Here is a 21,183-nt window from a genome sequence, read left to right as displayed (position 1 = left end):
TAAAGAAACATCTTATTAGTCTCCTTCACCGAAGCTCTTCAGTCATGCCCCAAGGTGTGTTTTTGCCCCTCAAAGAAGGCATTGCTCTCTTGCACTCTGTGTGTGTGCACTTGCATTGCATGCACCCTTGCACTTGCACCCTACCATCAGACTCTGCACCCCACACAACTCACGTGCACCTCATTGCTCACCTCATGCTTGAGCCTACCAGAGAAAAGGATCCTAGCTAGAACAGATAGCTATGAAAAACTGCTTTTCTCCTCTTTCTTTCACCCTCAAACCTCTGTCCCCTTTCCCAGTGCTATAATCTGGTGAATGTGCTTCAGGATTAACCACCCTCTTTTTATAAGGGATTTGCAGGTTTCCCCCCAAGCTCGAAACAAAATGCAGATGGCCAAAAGGTTTCATTGAACCAGCAGTCGACCCAGTTGCTTTGATGGAACCAAACCTGAAACGTTTCGTGTGTTCTGGCCATAGGGAACAATGTGGAACCTGAAACACCACATTGTCCCCCACAGGTAGCTCCTAGGGACACTAAAGTGGGTTGGGTGGTAAGGCATGATGGGTGCTACCTACCACTCAACCCTCAAAAGAAATGGGCAAGCAGGTGATTTTAAACAATTTTTTAAATCTTTCCCCTAAGCCCCCATAGGATCAGAAGCCAGTGCCAGAAAACCAATCAGCAAGGGAAAAACAGGCCTCCAAAATGACACTCAAAATGCTGAAACATTTTGAATTGAAATGGGATTGTTTTGTTCCAATCTTGAAACAGGCCCTTTATTTAAAGGGTGTTTTGTTTCAAGCTCAAGACACGTGAAACGGCCCATTGCGAGTCAAAACGTTTTGCACATGTCTACACTTTCCACTTTCTGTACCCCTATTACCCCTTAATAAAGCAACTCTTTGTTTTCAAGGCATGTGTCTCTATTCTCTTTTGTCCTTTCCAATGCATCCACACCACAGATGACTTTCCTGAAATACTTTTAGATTAATATAGCTGTTGGCTTGTGTGCACCCATTTGAAGCTAATTTTCCCCAAGCAAAGAATAGCCATGGAGGGCAGTAACTACCACACTTCCACACAGACCTGTTAACAACACAATGTCCCACATCAGCTACTGTGACTGCCTGGAGACCAGCACTGGCTGAAGTTCCCCTGGCTTATGCAATTTAAAAGCATGTATGAGTACAAGTAATCCCCACAATTATTAAATAAGCCTTGAAGCATGTGATTACAGGCTGTCAATTTTCACTTGTTTTAAAAGCTTTTAGGATTAATGAATGAAGTTGACAAATTTGAATCAAGCATCAAGAAACAAGAACAGAAATAAAACCCAAGTGCATTGCACGCACCAGTCTTCTTAAAAATGATTGGATGTGATCCAGTCGTAGCACTTTTACTATTGACCTCAATGAGACAGTTAAATGCTTAGCTACTGAAATCGGTGGGACTTAAAGGTGCATCCTTCAAGCTGAATTGTACCTATGGTGTTCTAAGTGCTGCAAAAGAACTATTTTCTAGGAGAAGCTATATTTGTACTCAAGTATGCTTATGGCACAGATTCAACTATTTTCACATTCCTATATCCACTGTTTATCTCTTCCTAGGAATCTGGGAGTTTTGCACCTCTAATTAGTTTTGCCCAGTTTCTGGCAAACTAGGCTTCTCTCTGGCTTACATGCGGCAGGCAGCTGGTTTCCAGGAAAGTAAAACCATTGCTGACAAATGAATTAAAGGAAAGCAAATTTGCAGTGGAGACAAAAGGCGTGGTGCTGGGAAGGAAGACAAAGATCTTGACTCAGACCTTGAAAACAACATTCTACAGACAAAGTTCAAAACGAGAGCTCCAGTCACCAAAACAGGTTAGTTCGTGTTCAAAGGAAACAGGTTAATTCTTAAATCTTAATTTTTGAAATATTTATTTACTTACCTATTATATTATGTTATAATATATTATTATTATTATTATTATTATTATTATTATTATTATAGTAATATTGTAATTATTATGACTTGCATTAATATGCCACTTTTCTGCCTTGACATTCAAGTGATTTGCAATTTACAATATTATATAAATATAACAGAGTTCTTTCAGGACAGTGCTTTATAGACACTAATTTTCTGAGCTCCCTTGGCCAGGACTTCCTTCTTTTATGTACCAAATGTATAATAAATTTATCAAGATTACAAATATCTGGAAAATGGATCAAATGTATTTGAGCTCATTTCATAAATTATTAGCATAGTGCTTGCAATGACGATGTGAGGGGTGTGTGTGGATGTGGCGGGAAACCTTCCATGGGATCAGGGGCACAGGCTCCTCTTAAGCATTTGAGTTCCTCCCTCATTTTACTGGACTCTCCCCTGCCAAACATAAAACCACATCTCTTCCCCTGCATAAGTGTCTTTCCTTCTCCCTCCCAACAAATATTTAAGTGAGCAGTTGCTCCTCAAGCTTTCCCTTCATCTGCACACCAGTGTGGGCAACTTGTATGTGAGGCATAAGTAAGCTAGTATCTTACCTATGATACCTGAAGGGCATTTGCTGCAAGCTTTTAGCTTTTTCCAGTTACAAGGGGGGAAACCTGCTTATTATAGGAGAGAAAGTGCAGCGATACACTTAGCAACACCACTGGGGTACATAAGAAATAAGCAACCCATAAGAAATAAATTTTTAAAGGACATTGTAGAACTGGAAAATGTGCAGGGGAGGGCAACCAAGATGATCAGGGGCCTAGAGCACCTTTCTTATGAGGCAAGGCTAGGACACCTGGGGCTTTTTAGTTTAGAAAAAAGATGACTGCGGGGAGACATGATAGTGTCTATAAAATCATGCAAGGTGTGGAGAAAGTGGATAGAGAGAAATTCTTCTCCCTCTCACATAACACTAGAACCAGGGGTCATCCCATGCAATTGGCAGGAAATCTAGGACCAACAAACGGAAGTACTTTCTCACACAACGCATAATCAACTTGTGGAATTTTCTGCCACAAGATGTGGTGGCAGCCAACAACCTGCATGGCTTTAAGAAGGGTTTGGATAACTTCATGGAGGAGAGGTCTATCAAGGGCTACTAGTTGGAGGGCTATAGGCCACCTCCAGCCTCAGAGGCAGGATGACTCTGAGTACCAGTGCAGGGGAGCAACAGCAGGAGAGCATGCCCTCAACTCCTGCCTGTAGCTTCCAGCAGCATCTGGTTGGCCACTGTGCGAAACAGGATGCTGGACTAGATGGGCCTTGGGCCTGATCCAGCAGGGCTGTTCTTATGTTCAGCCAGACATGGAGTTCATCACAGCAATCACCAAGAAATATTACACACAGACACAGCTGAGCTACCACAACACCTTTTCACAAACAGACCAAACCACAATTCAAGGCAGGCAGGCACCAAGGTCTATCTAGTCCAGCATCCTGTTTCAGACAGTGGCCCACCAGGGCATGCCCTCTCTCCTGCTGTTACTCTCCTGCAACTGGTATTTAGAGGCATCTTGCTTCTTAGGCTGGAGCTGGACTATAGCCCTCAGACCAGTATTCACTGATAGACTTGTCCTCCATGAAGTTGTCTAAGTCCCTCTTAAAGCCATCCAGGCTGGTGACTATCACCGCATCTTGTGCTAGAGAATTCCAGAGGTTAATTATGCATTGTGTGAAAAAGTACTTCCTTTTGCCAGTCCTACATTTCTTGGTAATCAGTTTCATGGAATGACCTCTCATTCTAGTGAGAGGGAGAAAAATGTTTGTCTCTCCACACCATCCATAATTGTATAGATGTCTATCATGTCACCCCTCAGTTGTCTTTTTTCTAAGATAAAAAGCTCCAAGTATTGTGGCCTTACTTCATAAGGTGCTCTAGGTCCCTGATAATGTTGACTGCCCTCTTCTGCACCTTCTCCAGTTCTAGAACATCCTTTTTAAAGATATGGTGACCAGAACTGTTCACAGTACTCCATATGTGGCTACACCATAGATTTGTAGAAGGGCATTATGATATTAGCTGTTTCATTTTCAATCTCCTTCCTAATGATTCCAAGTAAGGAATTGGCCTTTTTCAAAGCTGCTGCACATTGTGTCGATGCTTTCAATGAGTGTCCACCATGGCCCCAAGACCTCTCTCCTGGTTAGTCATCGACAGCTCAGACCCCATCAGTGCATACAGGTGGACCCTGTTATCCACACTGGTTTTGTTCCCATAGATTTCCGCGGGTAACAAAACTGTGGATAATGAGGCATTGCAGCAATGGGAATTACGGGAGTTAGGTTCATGCATGGGAAAAAGGTCTGAAAAATTGTGGGGAAAATGGAAAGAAAGAAAATTTCACCAATTTCCCACAAAAACCATAGAAAAAATCCTCCCCCCCCCAACAGAAGAGCCACAAAATGGCTCCTTTAAACAAAATGGAGGCCACAAACGACCTTGTAGGTAATTTCCAGGCACCTAGGAACTGCAGATATGTGGGCATTAACCCTTTCCGTACCTACATATGTCGAGGTCAGGTGCCTATTTTCGAACCGCATATACGTAGAGCAGTGAATAGCAGTACTAAGTATGTATAGCAACGTCCACCTGTATGTGAAGTTGGATTTTTTTGCCCCAATATGCATCACTTTATACTTGCTAACACTGAACCACATCTGCCATTTTGTTGCTCATTCCCCCAGTTTGGAGAGAGCCTTTTGGAGCTCTTTGCAATCTATTTTGGATTTCACTATCCTAAAGTTTGGTGTCATCTGCAAATTCTCCCTGCTTACCCTATCTTCTAGATCATTTATGAATAAATTAAAAAGCACTGGTCTCAATACATCTCTCTGGGGGACCCCACTTCTTACTTCCCTCCATTTAGAGGGAGGGGAAGACACATCCCTTTATCACATGAGTGGGCTGAATTGTCCCTCTGCACACCCATCTACATGCCCACCTGAACTACCCGTTTAATGTGCTCCAGTTTAAAAAGGTATTTGGAACATGTGTAGAAGGGTGATTCAGATGAACAACCATCTGATGCAATAAAAGTTACTTTTAATGTGTAGTTTGCCTTGGACACTTTTCAACTTTGAACAGCCCAGGGAAGGGGAAATCAAGATCAGAATCATGGCACTCAAGAGAAGTTTTTTCAATATTTTATTTTACTCTTTACCACTGCATTTTGGCCCCGAGGAAAATAACTCCCTTAAAACTGCTATTAGCTCCAGGATGGAAGCTTTTATTGGTATCAGTGACACTGCCCTTCTGGACTAATAGCACTTCAGAGATGCAATTTTATCCAGACTGCAGTGTGAGATGAAAGGGTTTAATACCCTGCTCTCTGAATGCCATGGCCCCAATCCTGATAATTAGTCTTGGTCCCATTCATCCTTCCTCTGCAGCTGCTATGAGCATTTCTGTTCAAAAGCAATGTATAAATAAAGCAATGTATTATTTATTTATTTTTTGTAGTAGTATTTAAAATGGGGAGGGGGGACTCAAGAGCACAATAATAAACTACATATGTAATGTAATGTGAGGTTTAACCATGAGCATAATGCTTAACATTCTTCCCATTTGGAATGCATACATTTAAAGTTATGTTTTTTTATTACTATCATCTTCTTTAAAAAAAAAAAAAAAAAAGGCTAAATGTTGCCTCCAGCCACCTAATGGTGCAGCAAGGAAATGCTTGACTAACAAGCTGAAGGTTGCCGGCTCAAATCTCTGCTGGTACTATATCAGGCAGCAGCAATATAGGAAGATGCTGAAAGGCATCATCTCATACTAGGCGGGAGGAGGCAATGGCAAACCCCTCCTGTATTCTACCAAAGAAAACCACAGGGCTCTGTGGGCGCCAGGAGTCGAAATCGACTTGACGGCACACTTTACCTTCATGTTGCCTCCAGTGCTATCTTGATGGCAGAGAATACGACACATACACTTTAAATTAAAAATGAAATTAATATTGATGACATTACCTACTAGTACAATACACCTGTTAGAATACTAGCATAACTATCAACCCCTGCTAAGCATTCTCTTATATTTAGCAGGAGGAGAGCAGCTGTCCATATTCAGCCCAGCAAAGTGTCTCTCCAGTGGCTGTGGCTGCTGTCTCCTCTGTATCTTTTTTAAAGATTGCGAATCCTTTGGGGACTAAGAACTATCTTCAGACCCTCTTGTGGCACACAGTTTGGAGTGATGTCCTCGGGCTGAGCAAAGTGGCACCTTTTCAAGTGGTGGCTCTCATAATTAGACAAGGGAGTGCAACTGTCCCCATTCATCCCATCGTAGCATCTCCTCCAGTGGACACTGCCAGTGTCTCATTGAGTTTCTTTTTAGATTGTAGAGTAGATCCTTTTGGGACAGGAACCATCTTCTCATTTATTTTGCCATGTACTGTGATTGCAAAGTGGTTGCAAAGCAGTATTTTAAACATCCTTAACACGGCAGCTTCACATGCCACACTGAATGTGAAGCTGCTGGTTCCTGGAGCGCATGTTTGTGAGCCCAACTTCCAGTATTGGGACAGACATGGAAACATCAGGAGTGTTGTATGAACCTGCCAACACAGGCATATTCTACCCTACCTGCTGTTCTGAATCCAACATATGGAATCCAACATACTTCAAATCTAGGCTGCAGATTGATTTGGAACTGTAAGTAGGGTAGAATATGCCCACATTGGTGGGTTCACAGGCATGCCCAATGTCAGCATGTCTGTCCTGACACTGGAATTCAGGCTCAGGCGTATGCTCTGAGAACCAGTGGTTCTGCCGGACCTCAGTTCAGTGTGATGTGTGAAGCCACCCATAATGAATAATAAGTAGAGCTAGCATCTCATTTTTCTTACTTCACACATGACACATCTTATAAATAACATGCTATGTACAGGGGGGGAAACAGAAGTCTGTTACTGAAAGCCTCTCCCTTTACCATGCCAACACTCTCCTAACTTGTAACTGTAACACTGAATACAGTCCATCGGAGCTTTTATACTCCTCGTTTTTACTATCTGAACAGTACTGAAAAAACCTTTTCATGGTTTTTGGATGGAGGTTAGTGGATTGTCAAGTATCTGTTAAGTCACAATACATGCATGGTTGGTGGGTTCCACGTGGCTTGGTGAGTCTCAAATTATTCAGGCCTGACATTTACCTCCCATTCCTCATTGACGTCAGTGGGACTTATACAGATGCGTTTAATGTTTAGTTAGGAGGCAAAGAGACTAACCCTTGCACAGACTAATTACTTTGACATGATGATGTACATGGGTGGGGTGTGGTTTTTCCATCTGGTGGCAGCTTTTTGTACCTTCTGGAATGTTGCTCCAGATGGTTCCCTTGACCTTTTGTGGGGGCAGGGCAGTGGCTGGAAAACCTTCCCACAGTCCTTTGGACTTTGAAAATATTTGGACATTTTGTTGGCAAGCGAAATCCCACTGACCTATAAGAAGATGGATTTAAAAGACTTTGTTCAAAGACAAAAGGAAACTTTCGAACTGTCACAATGCAGCAACCATTCAGGTTCACGAGAAGTGCTTTCCGTTACAGTCTGCACCTCTGTAGCCTCAGGAAATGGAATTGGTGCTCAGCCAACCCATTTCAAATGAGTCACTTTGGGTCAAGAGCCACATTTGAAGAGTTTCAAGGGCAAGAAGTTGATAATGAGCTACAACGCAGGACTTCCTGCTTTATCTGATTCAAATGAGAAATCAAAAATAGTATTAATAAATTAATTCTAACTGCACTTGCACCCTGATTGTAAGTACATATACTTTACAGCAGATCCTGTTGAATCAGTGAGGCTTTTTCCCATGCAGATCTGCTCAGCATTAGGGTCAGACTAATGGCGCAGTGGGGAGGTAACTTGCCTAGGGAGCAAGAGGTTGCTGGTTCGAATCCCCACTGGTATATTTCCCAGACTATGGGAAACACCTATAACGGGCAGCACCAATACAGGAAGATGCTGAAAGGCATCATCTCATACTGCGCAGGAGATGGCAATGGTAAACCCCTCCTGTATTCTACCAAAGACAACCGCAGGGCTCTGTAGTCGCCAGGAGTCAACACCAACTCGATGGCACAACTGTACTTAGAGGGTCTGTGAACAACATGGCTGCTTTGATCAGCAGCCGTGACATGTCTAGCTCCCACCACGTCCCATAATCTCTAATGCAGCTGAGCCATGTTTCAATGTCACAACATTCTGAATTTCTCGGGCAGCTCTTCACTTAATGGCTGTTGCTGGGGTTGGGCAAGGAAATATGGACTGTTGTGATGTTACAGAGGGGAAGCGGGGGAACCAGATACACAACTGCTGTTTTCAGCAGCAGTCATGTATTTAATGTAATGCCTCGCTTAGCCTTATGTGCAGATAAGATCCATTGTGTCTTTACACACAGATTCATAATAAATGTTTCAAAATACAATTAACCTGAATATATTTTTTAATCATTTGCCAGCTTTTTCCATGGAGCCACTTATAAACTCTTCACTGGAGTACTACGACGACGGCTATCATGATTGGAATTCTACTTTTGATTACAGTCTATACGAAATTGTTTGTGTCAAAGAAGCGGTGAGGGCTTTCAACAGATCATTCCTACCTGCATTCTATGCTATTATTTTCCTTATTGGACTTGCTGGGAATTCACTAGTGGTAGCAGTCTATGCCTGCTTCAAGAAACTGAAAACCAGGACAGATGTGTACATCATGAACTTGGCCATTGCTGATTTGTTACTTCTTTTGACTCTCCCATTTTGGGCCGCAGATGCTGTGCACGGATGGGTGCTTGGTGTCCCCTTGTGCAAAATCACCTCTGCTGTGTATGTCATGAACTTCAGTGCTAGCATGCAGTTTTTGGCCTGCATCAGTATTGATAGATACAATGCCATTGTCAAACTCCAAGGACAACCAAGAGTTCCAAAGCAATGCAGCAAAACCTGTTGCTTTGTCTGGATACTTTCTGTGTTGCTGTGCATTCCAGAACTAATTTTTAACACAGTCATGGAATTCCATGGCAAATTTGGATGTGTACCTATATTTCCTAAGAGCTTAGGAAAAATATTGAAAGCAACTATTGAAATCATGGAAATGACACTGAGTTTTGCACTGCCCTTGCTCGTAATGCTGATCTGCTACTCAGCCGTGGCCAGAACTCTATTTAAGTGCCCCAGTGTTAAAAAATCACAGCCTCTGAAAGTTCTTGCAGCAGTGGTGTCTGCCTTTATTGTCACCCAGCTGCCTTACAATGTTGTAAAGTTTTGGAGAGCCATCGATATTATCTACCATCTGATTACCGACTGCAACACAAGCAAAACCATTGATGTTGCATTCCTGGTAACCAGGAGTATTGCCTTGTTTCATACCTGCCTGAACCCCGTCCTATATTTTTTTATGGGAGCCTCTTTCAAAATGTATCTGGTGAAAATAGCAAAGCAATGTGGCCACTGGAGAAGACAACATAGAACAGTAACTGAAGAGATTCCTATGGGCTATGAAGATTCTAGTGGACAAACAAGTAGTTTTACTATTTAGAAAACAAGGAGAAGAGGGCTGTTCTGCAGTCCATATTAGCTACTCAACATCTAGTTGTTCTAGGATGATTTTTAATTATCTGAAAATACTTGTTCCTTGATGAAGAACTATATCTTCTCAACATACTTGCATAAGCTGGTAAGTCTGGACAGGTCAAGTCCAGGAGCTTTTTCAGACACCAGGCTTAACCACGAGGCTTTACTATGAGTACAGGACATGACAGATACTCACAAAAAGAGGGTTGGTTTTTTTTGCCCCGGACATAAATCGGGCTAGGTTCCAATAAAGAGGGGGAAATCCGAATTGTGAATGAAGTGCTCCTCAATAGCTCGCAGGGACTTCGGAGTAAATCTGACTGATATGTGAACACATACACACCCTCCCAAAGTAAAGTTGCAGTAAAGTCTCCATCTGAAAAAGCTCCTGTAGGGCACTAGAACAATCTGATCTCCAGGAGCATTTCCAAACAGGGCTTTTAGCTTGCTTCTCCTCCGGAATGGAGGGCGTGCATTCCCATATCAGCCAGATTGACCCCAAAGTCCCAGCAAGGAGCACTGCACACATGATTTGGGTTTTTCATTGCACATTGGAGTGGAGCCCGATTTTTGTTCGGGGTAAAACAAAATCCACTTTTTGCAGCAATTTTTTTTGGGCAAATTGGAACTTGTAGTAAACCTGAGGTAAAGCCTGCTGTCTGGAAATGCTCCAGGCATTTCTAGCATAGTGATGCCTTTTCCATTTTTGCTCTTCATTTATAGTGCAGTATAATCTCGTGTATGTTCTATATGAGTTAAAAATTATGAACAGAGGAAATTCCAGCCTTATTTCAAGCAAGAATTACTTCAAACAATACATTTAATGAAATGAACAAATGGGAAGAGAAAAATAAGAGACATGCTTAAAAATATGGATGTGGAGGGATTAGATGCACCCAAAGGTGGTTTTCCTCCAGGCGGATGTATTTCCCCCTTGGGATGCCTGGATGAAGGAAGAGGATGGAAAACCTCTTAGTAAAATTTACCCATGGTCCTGATGCTATGTTGCATTTCCCCCTGGCCTCACCAGCTACTTATGCACAGCGACGGGGCACTTTCCAGCTTACCCAATCAACAGTGGTAAAAAGCTTCGGTAGGGCAGATCGCATTCGAAATGTAAATAAAGGCTATTGTTCAAAGCTATCAGGAGGGAGAGCAGTCTTGCGAAAACTCCACAATCAGAAAATACAGCAACTTTTTGCACTGCACATACAACGTGCATATGCACTATATTGCAGTGATTAAATCTGAAACAAGGCATCCAAAATGTGAACGGCACCCTGCTGACAGTGTAGGGACTGCGGTGTCACAACACAGGAAGTATGGAAACACACTTAGCAGATACGTCGTGACCCCGTTGTAGGGTCTAATCAGGACATGGGCGACATGTTGCTGCACATTTTAGGGCAGAGGGATGCTGTCTTTTGAGATGCTGCATGAGAACTGCTCCCTCAAATTGCCTGGTCATTAGCTATGTTAAGCTATAGATATTAGGATCTGCATGCCTTGAGGGGAAGCAGGAAAAGGAAAACCCAGGCCTAGAGAGCTGATAACATCAGCTCTCAAGGTATCAACATTGGCCTGAGGCAAAATCATCTTATCTTATGTAATTTTTATCATTGATTTGATATTTTAAATCTGTAAATTTCTTTGAATGCCACAGCAGGAAGGCAGTATATAAACACAGTAAGTAAATAAATAAATATATTTTGCCATTGTAACAACAGCCCATTGTTAACTAGAATCTGTTTCTGAGATGTTAAGAATCCTTTACAGCTGTTAAATTATTGAACAGGGACAAAAATATACCTAGGCACCTTACATGCAAGGATGGCTGCTATCGTTTTATGGAAATAAATGAACAGGATTTTTTGATTGTTTAAGATAAACTGTAACCAGTTACAGTAGTTGCAAAAAAAGTGGTCAGGACTTCAAGACTGGCTTGGTTTGTACATGACAAATTCATGGCCTCTAGAATAGGCTAGCTCCTGGCAGGCATGCCTTGCTAACTAGGAAGCCCCTCTCAGAGGAAGGAGTTAAAAGGGAGGTAGAGAGAGTATTTAGAGCCAGAAGATAGCAAGCTAAAGAGGAGAGTATCTCAGACTGGGACAGAAGGAGGTAGGCCTGGGAAATAAGCCCCTCTGTGGAGCCTAGCTAGGGGAGGCAGAAGGAGAGTTTCCGTTAGCACAGACTGGGGACCTGGAAAGTGGCAGTGCTGCAACATGCCCAGAGCTGCCTGTTCCCTGTAGACATCCACAACTGTATCTCACAGTATTACCATTAAATGTCCAGAACTACTATTACCATGTATGTGTACTTTGCACCTTGTAGAACACTGCACCTTGTAGTACCACATACGGGCACCTATCGCACCCTGTAGAACATGTTGCTGGAGGAACCTGACATAGTCATTTAACAGTTTCTAAAACCATGGGAATGACATTTTGATGTTTGGTAAGATTCAATGGAAGTAGTTCCAGATTTCTCATAAGACAATAGAATAAAGCTACACAACTAGCATTTGAATTTAAACCATATGTTTTGTTAAACATGCTTTAGCATGCAATTTTATTTAAAAATGTACATTTAAAGAGAGCTCCCAGTACATCAGTGTCGGCCCATCCACTAGCCAGACGTAGGCAGTCGCTTAGGATGCCAGTTCTTGGGGTGGAAGTGCTACATGCCTCCCTTTCCCTCTCCAAGTAATGACTGACATGTTTGACTTTCTGGGAGCGCCCATTTGCTCACCTCCTTGGAGGGGGCATGGGGGAGTGTGTGAAGAGGAGGAGAAAGTATGAACGAGCAAGCCAACCTTCTTTTTATTCTCTTTATTGTTAGATTTATAATACTGCCTTTCATTAAAATAATCTCATAAATAACCATGCCTTGTTTTGCTTTACTCTCTCTAACATCCAGAACGCACTCTCATTTCAGTGAATGAGCAGACTGCACAGCTCAAGTTAAAGTTGGTGATCAGAAATTTTGTAAACTCTTTTGAAATGTATATAACTCATATTCTTTAGGGGGTCATAGATTTCAAATGCATAGGATGCAGGAGTAATATTGGGATTTGTGCCTCTTCCTCCACTGTTGGACCCACAGCCCAGTTTGTACTGAAAGGGTCTCTGCATGGGGACAGGTCTTCTCCTGAGCCCAACTGCATATAAAATCTATCAACTGGTGTCATGTGTGAATTAAACCATAATTAAACGCTAGATATTCCAGTGCAAGTATGTTAAGTGTAAAGGCCTTTCCAGATATTTATTTATTTATTATTTTATTTTTTACATTTCTATCCTGCTCTTCCTCCGAGGAGCTCAGAGCAGTGTACATGATTATTTTTATCCTCACAACAGCCCTTTGAGGTAGGTTAGGCTGAGAGATACATGACTGGCCTACAGTCACCCAGTGAGTTTCATGGCTGAATGGGGATTCGGACTTGAGTCTTCCTGGTCCTAGTCCAACACTCTAACTACTATGCTATGCTGGCTATGACACTAGGGGAAAAATAAATGTCTTTCTACTACTCCTGCAGTAAATACAGAAACATGGGAGGAACTGAGTGAGAAGAATGGTTATCAAAGATGCTCGCAATGGGCTTTTTTGTTCTATAATGTCATCACAACAGGACCAACCTAGGCCCTTGTCACTCCACTTTCAGGAAAGATTTATACTCACCACTGCTCCACCACTTCTTGCCATTGATTATAAAGCTGCCTCCATCTCTCTGAAGGCTACACTCCATGTTGGTGGCATCACTCGAAGCAACATCTGGCTCTGTTTCAAATAAAATAACCAGTCATGGATTGCAAGTGAAGCCATTGTACTGAGAAGCCATCTGAACATGTTGCAATTCTGCCTCGTGTGGTGTTGAAATTTCAATAAGCAGTCAGGATGAGGGATGTGCCCGAACCGCAGTTCAAAATGTGGTTTGAGTGCTTTTGAGGAAATTAGAAAAGGAACTTTAAGAAAACAGAGAGCAGGTGCTTACCCTCCCAGCTCCTTCCTGGTGAGAGAACTTGCCTAGTACACCTCTGTATAAGAAAATCTAACTTGGCACATGTTTCTGTGCATGCACAGATGCCATTTGCGTGGTCAGCAACACTATGTGTGGATGGTGGCAGTGAAGGAAGAAAACTTACTGCAACTGCTGCCAACCACCAACCTGCTGCCAACCTGCTGCCAACCTGATAAACTTTCCCATTTGGTGATGATGGGCAGCAACAGATGCTCCTCAGAAGCAGAGCCATTTTCCATGCCCCGTCTCATTATGTCATGGGACAGGGCATGGAAAACTTAAAATGGTGCCACCACTGAGAGAAATAACTGCTGTCCACCATCACCTGGTGATCCAGGGTCAAATTAGGAGGATAACTGGGTGGCAGGCAGCAGATACTTCAGGGGTCAGCCAGATAGGCCTTTCAGTAGGTGTGAGTCCTCAGGTCTGTGCCCAAGCTGGCTGACTCCTGATGCTGCCCCTGGCTAGGAAGAAAGCCCCACTGGATGCAGTAGAAATTGCATAAGGTTGCACTGCTAATCACACACACACACAAGATTTTGCACGTCAAATTTGTATAATGCATTCATCCGCTGAAGGTTACGGAAAGTTGTTCTGAGCAAAGCAGACAGGGTGGACCCCTATTTGACCACTAAGGGGCATCACCTAATCTGGTCTGCTTCTCTTGTCCAGGACTAACATAGCAGTAGTCTGTATAAAACTACCAAATAAAAAGAATGTACTTTGCCAAGATGATTGTCCTTGTGTTGTAGTGGTTGTTTTAAATCAGTATATGCTCTTTGGCACATGATTGCTCACAGCGTAACAACGGAAAGGAGTAGTCTGGGCCATTGAAAGAGACAGACAGGTTATATAAACTATGCATATCAACCTGACTATATACTACAATATCACTGTAGGCCTTGCTTTAGGTGTCCCTGCCATCTTACCATATTTACTCAAATTGAAGACTCTGAATTTAAGATGATCCTTTAAAATATAGAGGCGAAATAGAAGTTATATCTGTATCTACCCCAAAGGAAGAGGACTCTGAATTTAAGATGACTACTCAATTTCTAACAAAAAAACTGGGGGGGGAAACATAGTCTTGGATTTGGGTAAATACAGTAAGACGTGTGTTGCAACTAGAAGCAGGGTGGTTGTAGGAGGTTATGCAAGTCTCCAAAAACTCTCCAGAAAATACTGCCTTGTTGTGAACCAGCCTGATGCTGCAACAAATCCATTGCTGTAATTCGTCTATATACTGTTTGAATCGATTTTGTGTCTTCACTAAAGCAAATTGTACTAGAATGTACTAGAATGTAGAGAATGCATGAGTCGAAAGAGTGAATGAGTATTCATGCCAGAAGGCAGCCAAAGATGGAGGCCACAGAGTCTGCAGTGACAGGAGAGATGTCAAGCCTGTACATACAGAATAGTCTGAAGACAGAAGCCCAGAGGAGGAAAAGTGCAGCTTGCCACCAGAGCACTGAGTTGAGAGGCAGTTCCCTAATAAGCAGAGTCGTTGACTGTACAGCATGTTCCTAAGAAGACAGAGTCCTCTGAGGGAGGGTGTTGGTTCACAGACTGTGAGCCTGTGAAACCAGTGGCTGCCAGATAAAGCCATAAAGTGAAACATCAGCACAAAAAACCCTAGGCAGTGACCAGAGAGAGAACAGTTTAAAAACAGCTATTCTGCAAATGGCTTCTTCGGGAGCCAACAGACAAACTTCAAGGCAGAGGTGTGTATTGGGGTCCTGTACTATGTGAATCTCTACTTGCCACTCATTGTGAACACTGACACAACAAAGCCTGGTCATACATGCTTTCTTCCCACTCAAGGCAAGAATCCCTCTGGAAGGGCCTCCTAGGGGCTGAGGTGGGGAAATTGCCTGCTCTGCATTTTTGTCTGAACAGTTACGTACAGAATTTGGAATTCTCTGGAAAAGACTGCTTGGTGTCCTCTCCTTTATCTTTCTAAAGTCCATGTTCTGGAATGTGTTTGGTTCCTTTATCTCAGTTTTAGCTTACTACAACTGGGAACTAAAAGAGGAAGAGGAAGAAGAGAGGGTGGTGGTGAGAGGGAAGTCAATAGTTTGAATGGGATTGAGGTTATTTTATAACTTAAATTGTGTCTATAAAAGTACAAATATAGTTTACAATGTTGAGTATGTGTTTGCCAGGTATGTGGGAATAGTTTCAGTTTTAAAATAAGTCATCACCCGTCATGCAGAAGCAAGAACTAATTTTCCCTTCAAGAAGAGGCTCCAGCCACTGTTTCTTCTGCTCTTCCGAGCCATACATGTGCAGGACTTCCATGTTTCCTGTGTCTGGGAAATAGAAGAATGCTTGCATTGAAACTCCTGTTCCGTTCAACATAAAAGTAACAAACACTATGGCAAGGCAATAAGGGTTTGGCCAACCTGGTGCATGGCAGTTAAACACTTCAGGGGCAAAGTAGCACTTCCCAGTCTCCTCTGCAATTAAGGCATAGTCCACTTGGCCAAGACCACTAACAGCTGGCAGGAAAAGGTTCCAGAGCCCCTCTGCTTTGGCCCTTTCCTGTAGATAGGAGGAAGATCATGATTAAAGTAGCTGCACTGCTGAACAGTCAGCCAAAACATACTGATGTGTATTGAAACCAGTGGGACTAACCCCCAAGTAAATACAGGTAAGACTGGACTGTACAATTGTCTTGAGCCCTTTTCTGCTTTCCTCTATCTTAGTCAGGGACTTCAGCTGTTATTGCTAAGTGCAACTTGGTGTCACACCATCCCATTCATGGCCACATAAAAACAGTATATCGCTCTATTCACACATAATGTCCTACACTCATACAATCTGTGTACAGTCTACTAAAGTACATCGGAAGTTGCCATATACGGAGTCAGACTATAGGTCCATTTAGCTCGGTATTGTCTTCATAGTCTGGCAGTGGCTTCTCCAAGGTTGTAGGCAGGAACCTCTCTCAGCCCTGTTTTGGAGATGCCAGGGAGGGAACTTGGAACCTTCTGCTCTTCCAAGAGTGGCCCCATCCCCTAAGGGGAATATCTTGCAGTGCTCACACATCAATTATCCCATTTATATGCAACCAGGGCAGACCCTGCTTAGCTAAGGGGACAAGTCATGCTTGCTACCACAAGACCAGCTCTCCTCTCCTGCAGGTACAGATCTGTATTTCAGAATCCTGTGTTTCAAAAGGACCTGTACCCAAGTTCACTTTGAAAATGAATGAACACAGGTACAGTCATTCACACAAAAACATGTACATGTGTACAGACATTCACACAGCACGATGTCTGAATAGGGCTTATGCAGTTAGGACTTGTTTTTGTTGCTGCAGGTCCCGCAGCTGAAGAGGCAATCTGCTGCTCAGTGTGAAAAGTGGCTTGCTTCATCAGCTGTGGGAGCTACAGCAGAGAATACTATCTGCCTAAAAACTACCCTTGCAAGTGTATGAAAAGCTTCTTTCAAACACAGCCTTCATCTTTCCCATCCTGAATAGCAGCTCTCTAGCATATTTTTCATATCCCTGTATTTTGTATTCATTGTTTTCCTACAAAATCTCCAGTTCTTATCCTCTGCCCACACAAGCATCTACTTCTTCCAGTTTTAGGTTAGACTAAACCAAGACTGGTCGTGACATCCAAACTGATCAACCTTGTGCTAAATTTTTGCTTTAACCTTGATTACAGATCATGGCTTATTTCCAGAAAATAGGTTAGAGTAAACAGAAATTGATTGATTTGTATGTCATTGTTGGTCTTGGTTTATTCTAAGTGGCTTAAATCCAGGCTTGCCATTTTACCTGGCCTGTAGACCAGGCAGATACGTTTTGAAACAAAAATTGCAATTTGTTACTTTAATTGAAATAAGTGCTGCAAAAAGGATGGCTATTCTTCTAGTAACATTCGCATAGATACAAAAATCCTTCAGATCAATCCTTCCATTATTACACTACTTGGGGGGGGGGAATTACCTTCAGTCTTTCAATCAAGGCTGGCTTTTTCCATACATCTGGTGAATGTTTATTTCTGGCATAAAATTCTGCCATTTCCTAAAAAAATAATAATTAAGTACATTAATAGAGAATATTCATAAGGTAATATTTGGACCGGATCTCACGATCAGTGAGACCCAGTTTGGGGCTGTGAGCGGGGAGAAAGCCCTGGGCATCTGGCTCCGTGACAATTGCCGGCTCCATGATGGAGCTGGCAGGGGCTGGGGAGCTCGGGGGCCAAGCAGCCCCCAGAAGCCCCAGTATGCCCTGCACGAGCGCGTAGGACATACTGGGGAGACCCCCGGAGCCGGGAGGCGGCTTTTTGCCTCCCTTCCGGGGTCTACTCGTGAGTAGCCACGATGTAGAGCCGTGCTGCGGCTACTCATGATCAGATAGCTCGGGTTTGCGGAGCGCTCGGGGAGGGGTACTTGAGCGGGTTACCCGCTCATAAACCACTGGGCTCGCCTGCGAGCCCAGTGGTTTACACGACCAACAAAAATCGGGCTAGGCTCTCCTAGCCTGATTTTTGTTGAACATGGGAATAGCCCCTTTGTAGTACTGTATTAGATACCTTTGTTTTGTATTCCTCATTAAGTTACCAGTCTTTTTTTTTTTTACATGATAATATATTTTGAGTAATTAGAAGAAAGACCCATATGCATCTGGGATCAGATTGTGAATTCAAGCATCTTGAGTCCTACTTGGTGAATACCATAAGCAACATCATTATTTTGCTTCACAGAAAAAAGCTGGTATTAATGAATTAATACAACAATTTGGAATTGATTCAGTGATCTATTGCTTTAGTGCCTTTTATACAAAGACTTCACATATTCTACTAGACAGTTAACAAAGCCTAGTTTACCACCAATAGAGAACGGTTTCAGTGGCAGAAGGCCTCAGGGAAAGAAACTGGTCACAGAAAAGTACAGGCTTCTATACTTCTTTGTAATAGTGAAATAATCCCTGTTAAGGTATTCTTTAAGTATGTAAAGTCAGTGGCGTAGCAAGGTTGAAGACGCCCGGTGTGCAAATTCTGGAGCACCCTGCCAACCCTTTGTGTGCCGCTTTGCTCCCTCTGCTGCCCCTTGGCTGGGCACTTTGCTCCCCCACTGCCCCACCCCCACCAGCGATGGTGGAGGCATGCTCATGCTCCAGTCAAGTCAGCACTTGGGCCTGGGAAGTGGCAGCAGGTGGCAGAAGCGCTGTGCACTGCGCCACCATTGCACACCATCATGAGCTGGCCAGCAGGGAAGGGGGGGCGGGGGCAGGGGGAGGAGAGCGAGGCAGCCCCTGTAAGGGCCAGGCGGCTCTGGGAGGCAGGGTGGTGCAGATTCTTCAGGGCCATCTGCTCTATTGAAGCTCTGCCCTGTGTAAAGCGTGCGTTGTTACAATACCCCTTGGAAAATGCTGGTAAGCCCTACCTCTCTCACTGATCTGCTTTGTAACTCCTCCACAACAACCCCCCAATACAGAATTTGACTGTAGAGATAAGACACCGTAGCCAGGGAGAGAGCTCCTTCATGACTGGCAATGCTGATTACCCAGCCATGAGGAGGATCTCTCCCCAGGAGCTTTCCCACACACAGCTTCCAGCTCTCGGGGTAAATGTTTAGCGAAGCCACTTCAAATTGCATTCGTGGCATGAAGGAAACAGCTCCTCCACTCTGCTCTTGGGTTTTCTTTTTGGGCAGGTTCACATTGCATGCCTCTGTGTTTTCCTTCTAGCGGAGTGAGTGAGTGAGTGAGTGTATGTGTGTGTTTTGGGGAGTTCTATGGAGATGAACACAATGTTGCCTTCAAAACCTTGTGTCCTAAACTGGGAGCATCTGTATACACTAACAGATTTCTTCCCTTTCCCCCAACACGTGCATGGTGTGACTAATATTGTTTAAAAAAAAAAATCAGCTTGAGCATACACAGAGATTTTGTAACTAGAACTTTCCAAGAGTTTGGTTCCTGAAAACTGGTTTTTCCATTCTTCACATCTAGGCAAGGCAGTTCTATTTGCATTCCTAAAGTGTGCTTTCCTCTTTTCATGTTAATGATTTTGTAAATGCTCTAGTCAGTGCCTCTCCTTGACATCTGCTGCAGTGTTTTAAGAAAAACTCACTTAAAACCAGGATTTTAAAAACTCAGAAATATGAGACAAGCTAGAATTCAGAAGACAAAGCCCGATTTGTGTGTGTGAAGTCTGGCTGGTGTGTGAATACACACACTCTCATCTGAAGGAGATTCATGGCAACAGCCCTGTGTGGAAACGCTCCTGGTACAGCATTTGTCAGTGACTGGATGCAATAATGGACAGGATGAGGGTGAACAAGTTGAGACTCAATACAGACAAGACAGAAGTACTGTTGCTCGGTGGTTCCTCTGCCCAGGTGAATGATGTTCAACCTCTTCTAGATGGGGTTGCAATCCCCCTGAAGGGTCAAGTCCACAATCTGGGGGTGCTCATCGGTCCAGCACTGTTGCTAGAGACTCAAGTGGCCTCTGTGGCTTGGAGCACCTTTTATCAGCTTCAGCTGATAAGCAGAACTGAGACCTTACCTGAATAAGGATAGTTTGGCCACAGTTAGCCATGCTCTGGTAATCTCTTGCTTAGATTACTGCAATGCATTATACATGGGGCTGCCTTTGAAAACAGTATGGAAACTGCAGTTGGTACAAATATAAGGCTGCAAGATTATTAACTGGGACTGGGTGTTTTGATCATATCACGCCAGTGCTTCATCAGCTGCACTGGCTCTTAGTCCATTTCCAGACCCAGGCCAAATATGATAGATAGATAGACAGATAGAGAGATAGATTAAATAAAATTCAAAGTGCTGGTTTTAAACCTTAAAACCCTAAATGGCTTGGGACTGGGTTACCTGAGAGAGTGCCTTGCCCCATATGTCCCAAATTTGACCTTAAGATCTTCTCCAGAGGCCCTGCTCCGAGTGCCCCTGCTAAACGAAGTGAGACAGGTGACTAATAGGGAGAGGGCCTTTTCAGTGGTTGCACCCGTTTATGGAATAGCCTCCCCAGTGAGGTTTGCCTGGCTTCATCACTGTGTTCTTTTAGATGCCAGGTAAATACCTTTTTGTTCACTCAGGCCTTTTAAATTTGATTTTTAGAACTGACTTTAAAAAAGTTTTTAAATTATTTTGTATAGGAGAACCTTAATATCCGTGAATTCCAAACCAGTTGATCTGCAGTTGGGTAACTGACACCCAACTTTGGTAGATGCCAGAGGAAACTGGCAAATAAGGGGTTAATTCTGCATATCCGTGGGCCAGGGTTAGGTGGAAATGATCTTGGAGGTAATTTCCGGCCACCATTTTATGTTTGGGAGCCTCAAACTGGCTCTGTTCTTTAAAATATATATATAAAACCCCGCAATCTTTGGCCAATTTTCAGCCATTTGGGGGGTACAGATCAACTAAAGGGGACCAGTGAAGCACGGTAGGCAAGCTTCCCCCCACGTTTTCCCCTGAAATCTGGCCAATTTTTGATCATTTACACAACCTCTGGGAACCTAACCCCTGCAATCCCGTGGCCCCAATGACTCGATATTCACGGTTTCCATATTTGCAGCTGCAGTGAGGAAGAGAACCCTCATGAATATCAAGGTTTTCTTTTTCTTCCTTCCTTTCTTGA

At 43.3% G+C, this 21,183-nt stretch overlaps 2 protein-coding genes across 4 annotated transcripts in view; one reads left to right on the top strand and one right to left on the bottom strand.

Moving 5' to 3' along the window:
- The window catches only part of ACAD11 (acyl-CoA dehydrogenase family member 11), a 50,165-nt gene that overhangs the window by 9,645 nt on the left and 19,337 nt on the right, over positions 1-21,183 (bottom strand). For all 3 annotated transcript variants that reach the window (XM_053266483.1, XM_053266484.1, XM_053266485.1), the window contains exons 10-13: positions 17,521-17,598; positions 15,965-16,103; positions 15,764-15,871; positions 13,223-13,321 (exon numbers count right to left, since the gene is read on the bottom strand). In XM_053266483.1, the coding sequence (XP_053122458.1) occupies positions 13,223-13,321; positions 15,764-15,871; positions 15,965-16,103; positions 17,521-17,598 (424 nt within the window). The remainder of the gene's footprint in view (positions 1-13,222; positions 13,322-15,763; positions 15,872-15,964; positions 16,104-17,520; positions 17,599-21,183) is intronic.
- On the top strand, positions 1,659-12,423 carry ACKR4 (atypical chemokine receptor 4). Its single transcript, XM_053266491.1, has 2 exons — positions 1,659-1,863; positions 8,434-12,423. Exon 2 carries the CDS (start codon positions 8,442-8,444, stop codon positions 9,507-9,509), a length of 1,068 nt encoding a protein of 355 aa, XP_053122466.1. The 5' UTR covers positions 1,659-1,863; positions 8,434-8,441; the 3' UTR covers positions 9,510-12,423.

This window comes from Hemicordylus capensis, chromosome 6, assembly GCF_027244095.1.
Source record: "Hemicordylus capensis ecotype Gifberg chromosome 6, rHemCap1.1.pri, whole genome shotgun sequence".
NCBI classification, from domain to species: Eukaryota; Metazoa; Chordata; class Lepidosauria; order Squamata; family Cordylidae; genus Hemicordylus; species Hemicordylus capensis.
Note: the sequence above shows the minus strand (reverse complement) of the source record. Positions and strands in the feature narration are given on the sequence as shown.

What these genes read in the sequence shown, in the direction of transcription:
- ACKR4 (XM_053266491.1), top strand. Translation starts at nt 8,442, where the DNA reads ATGGAGCCACTTATAAACTCTTCACTGGAGTACTACGACGACGGCTAT.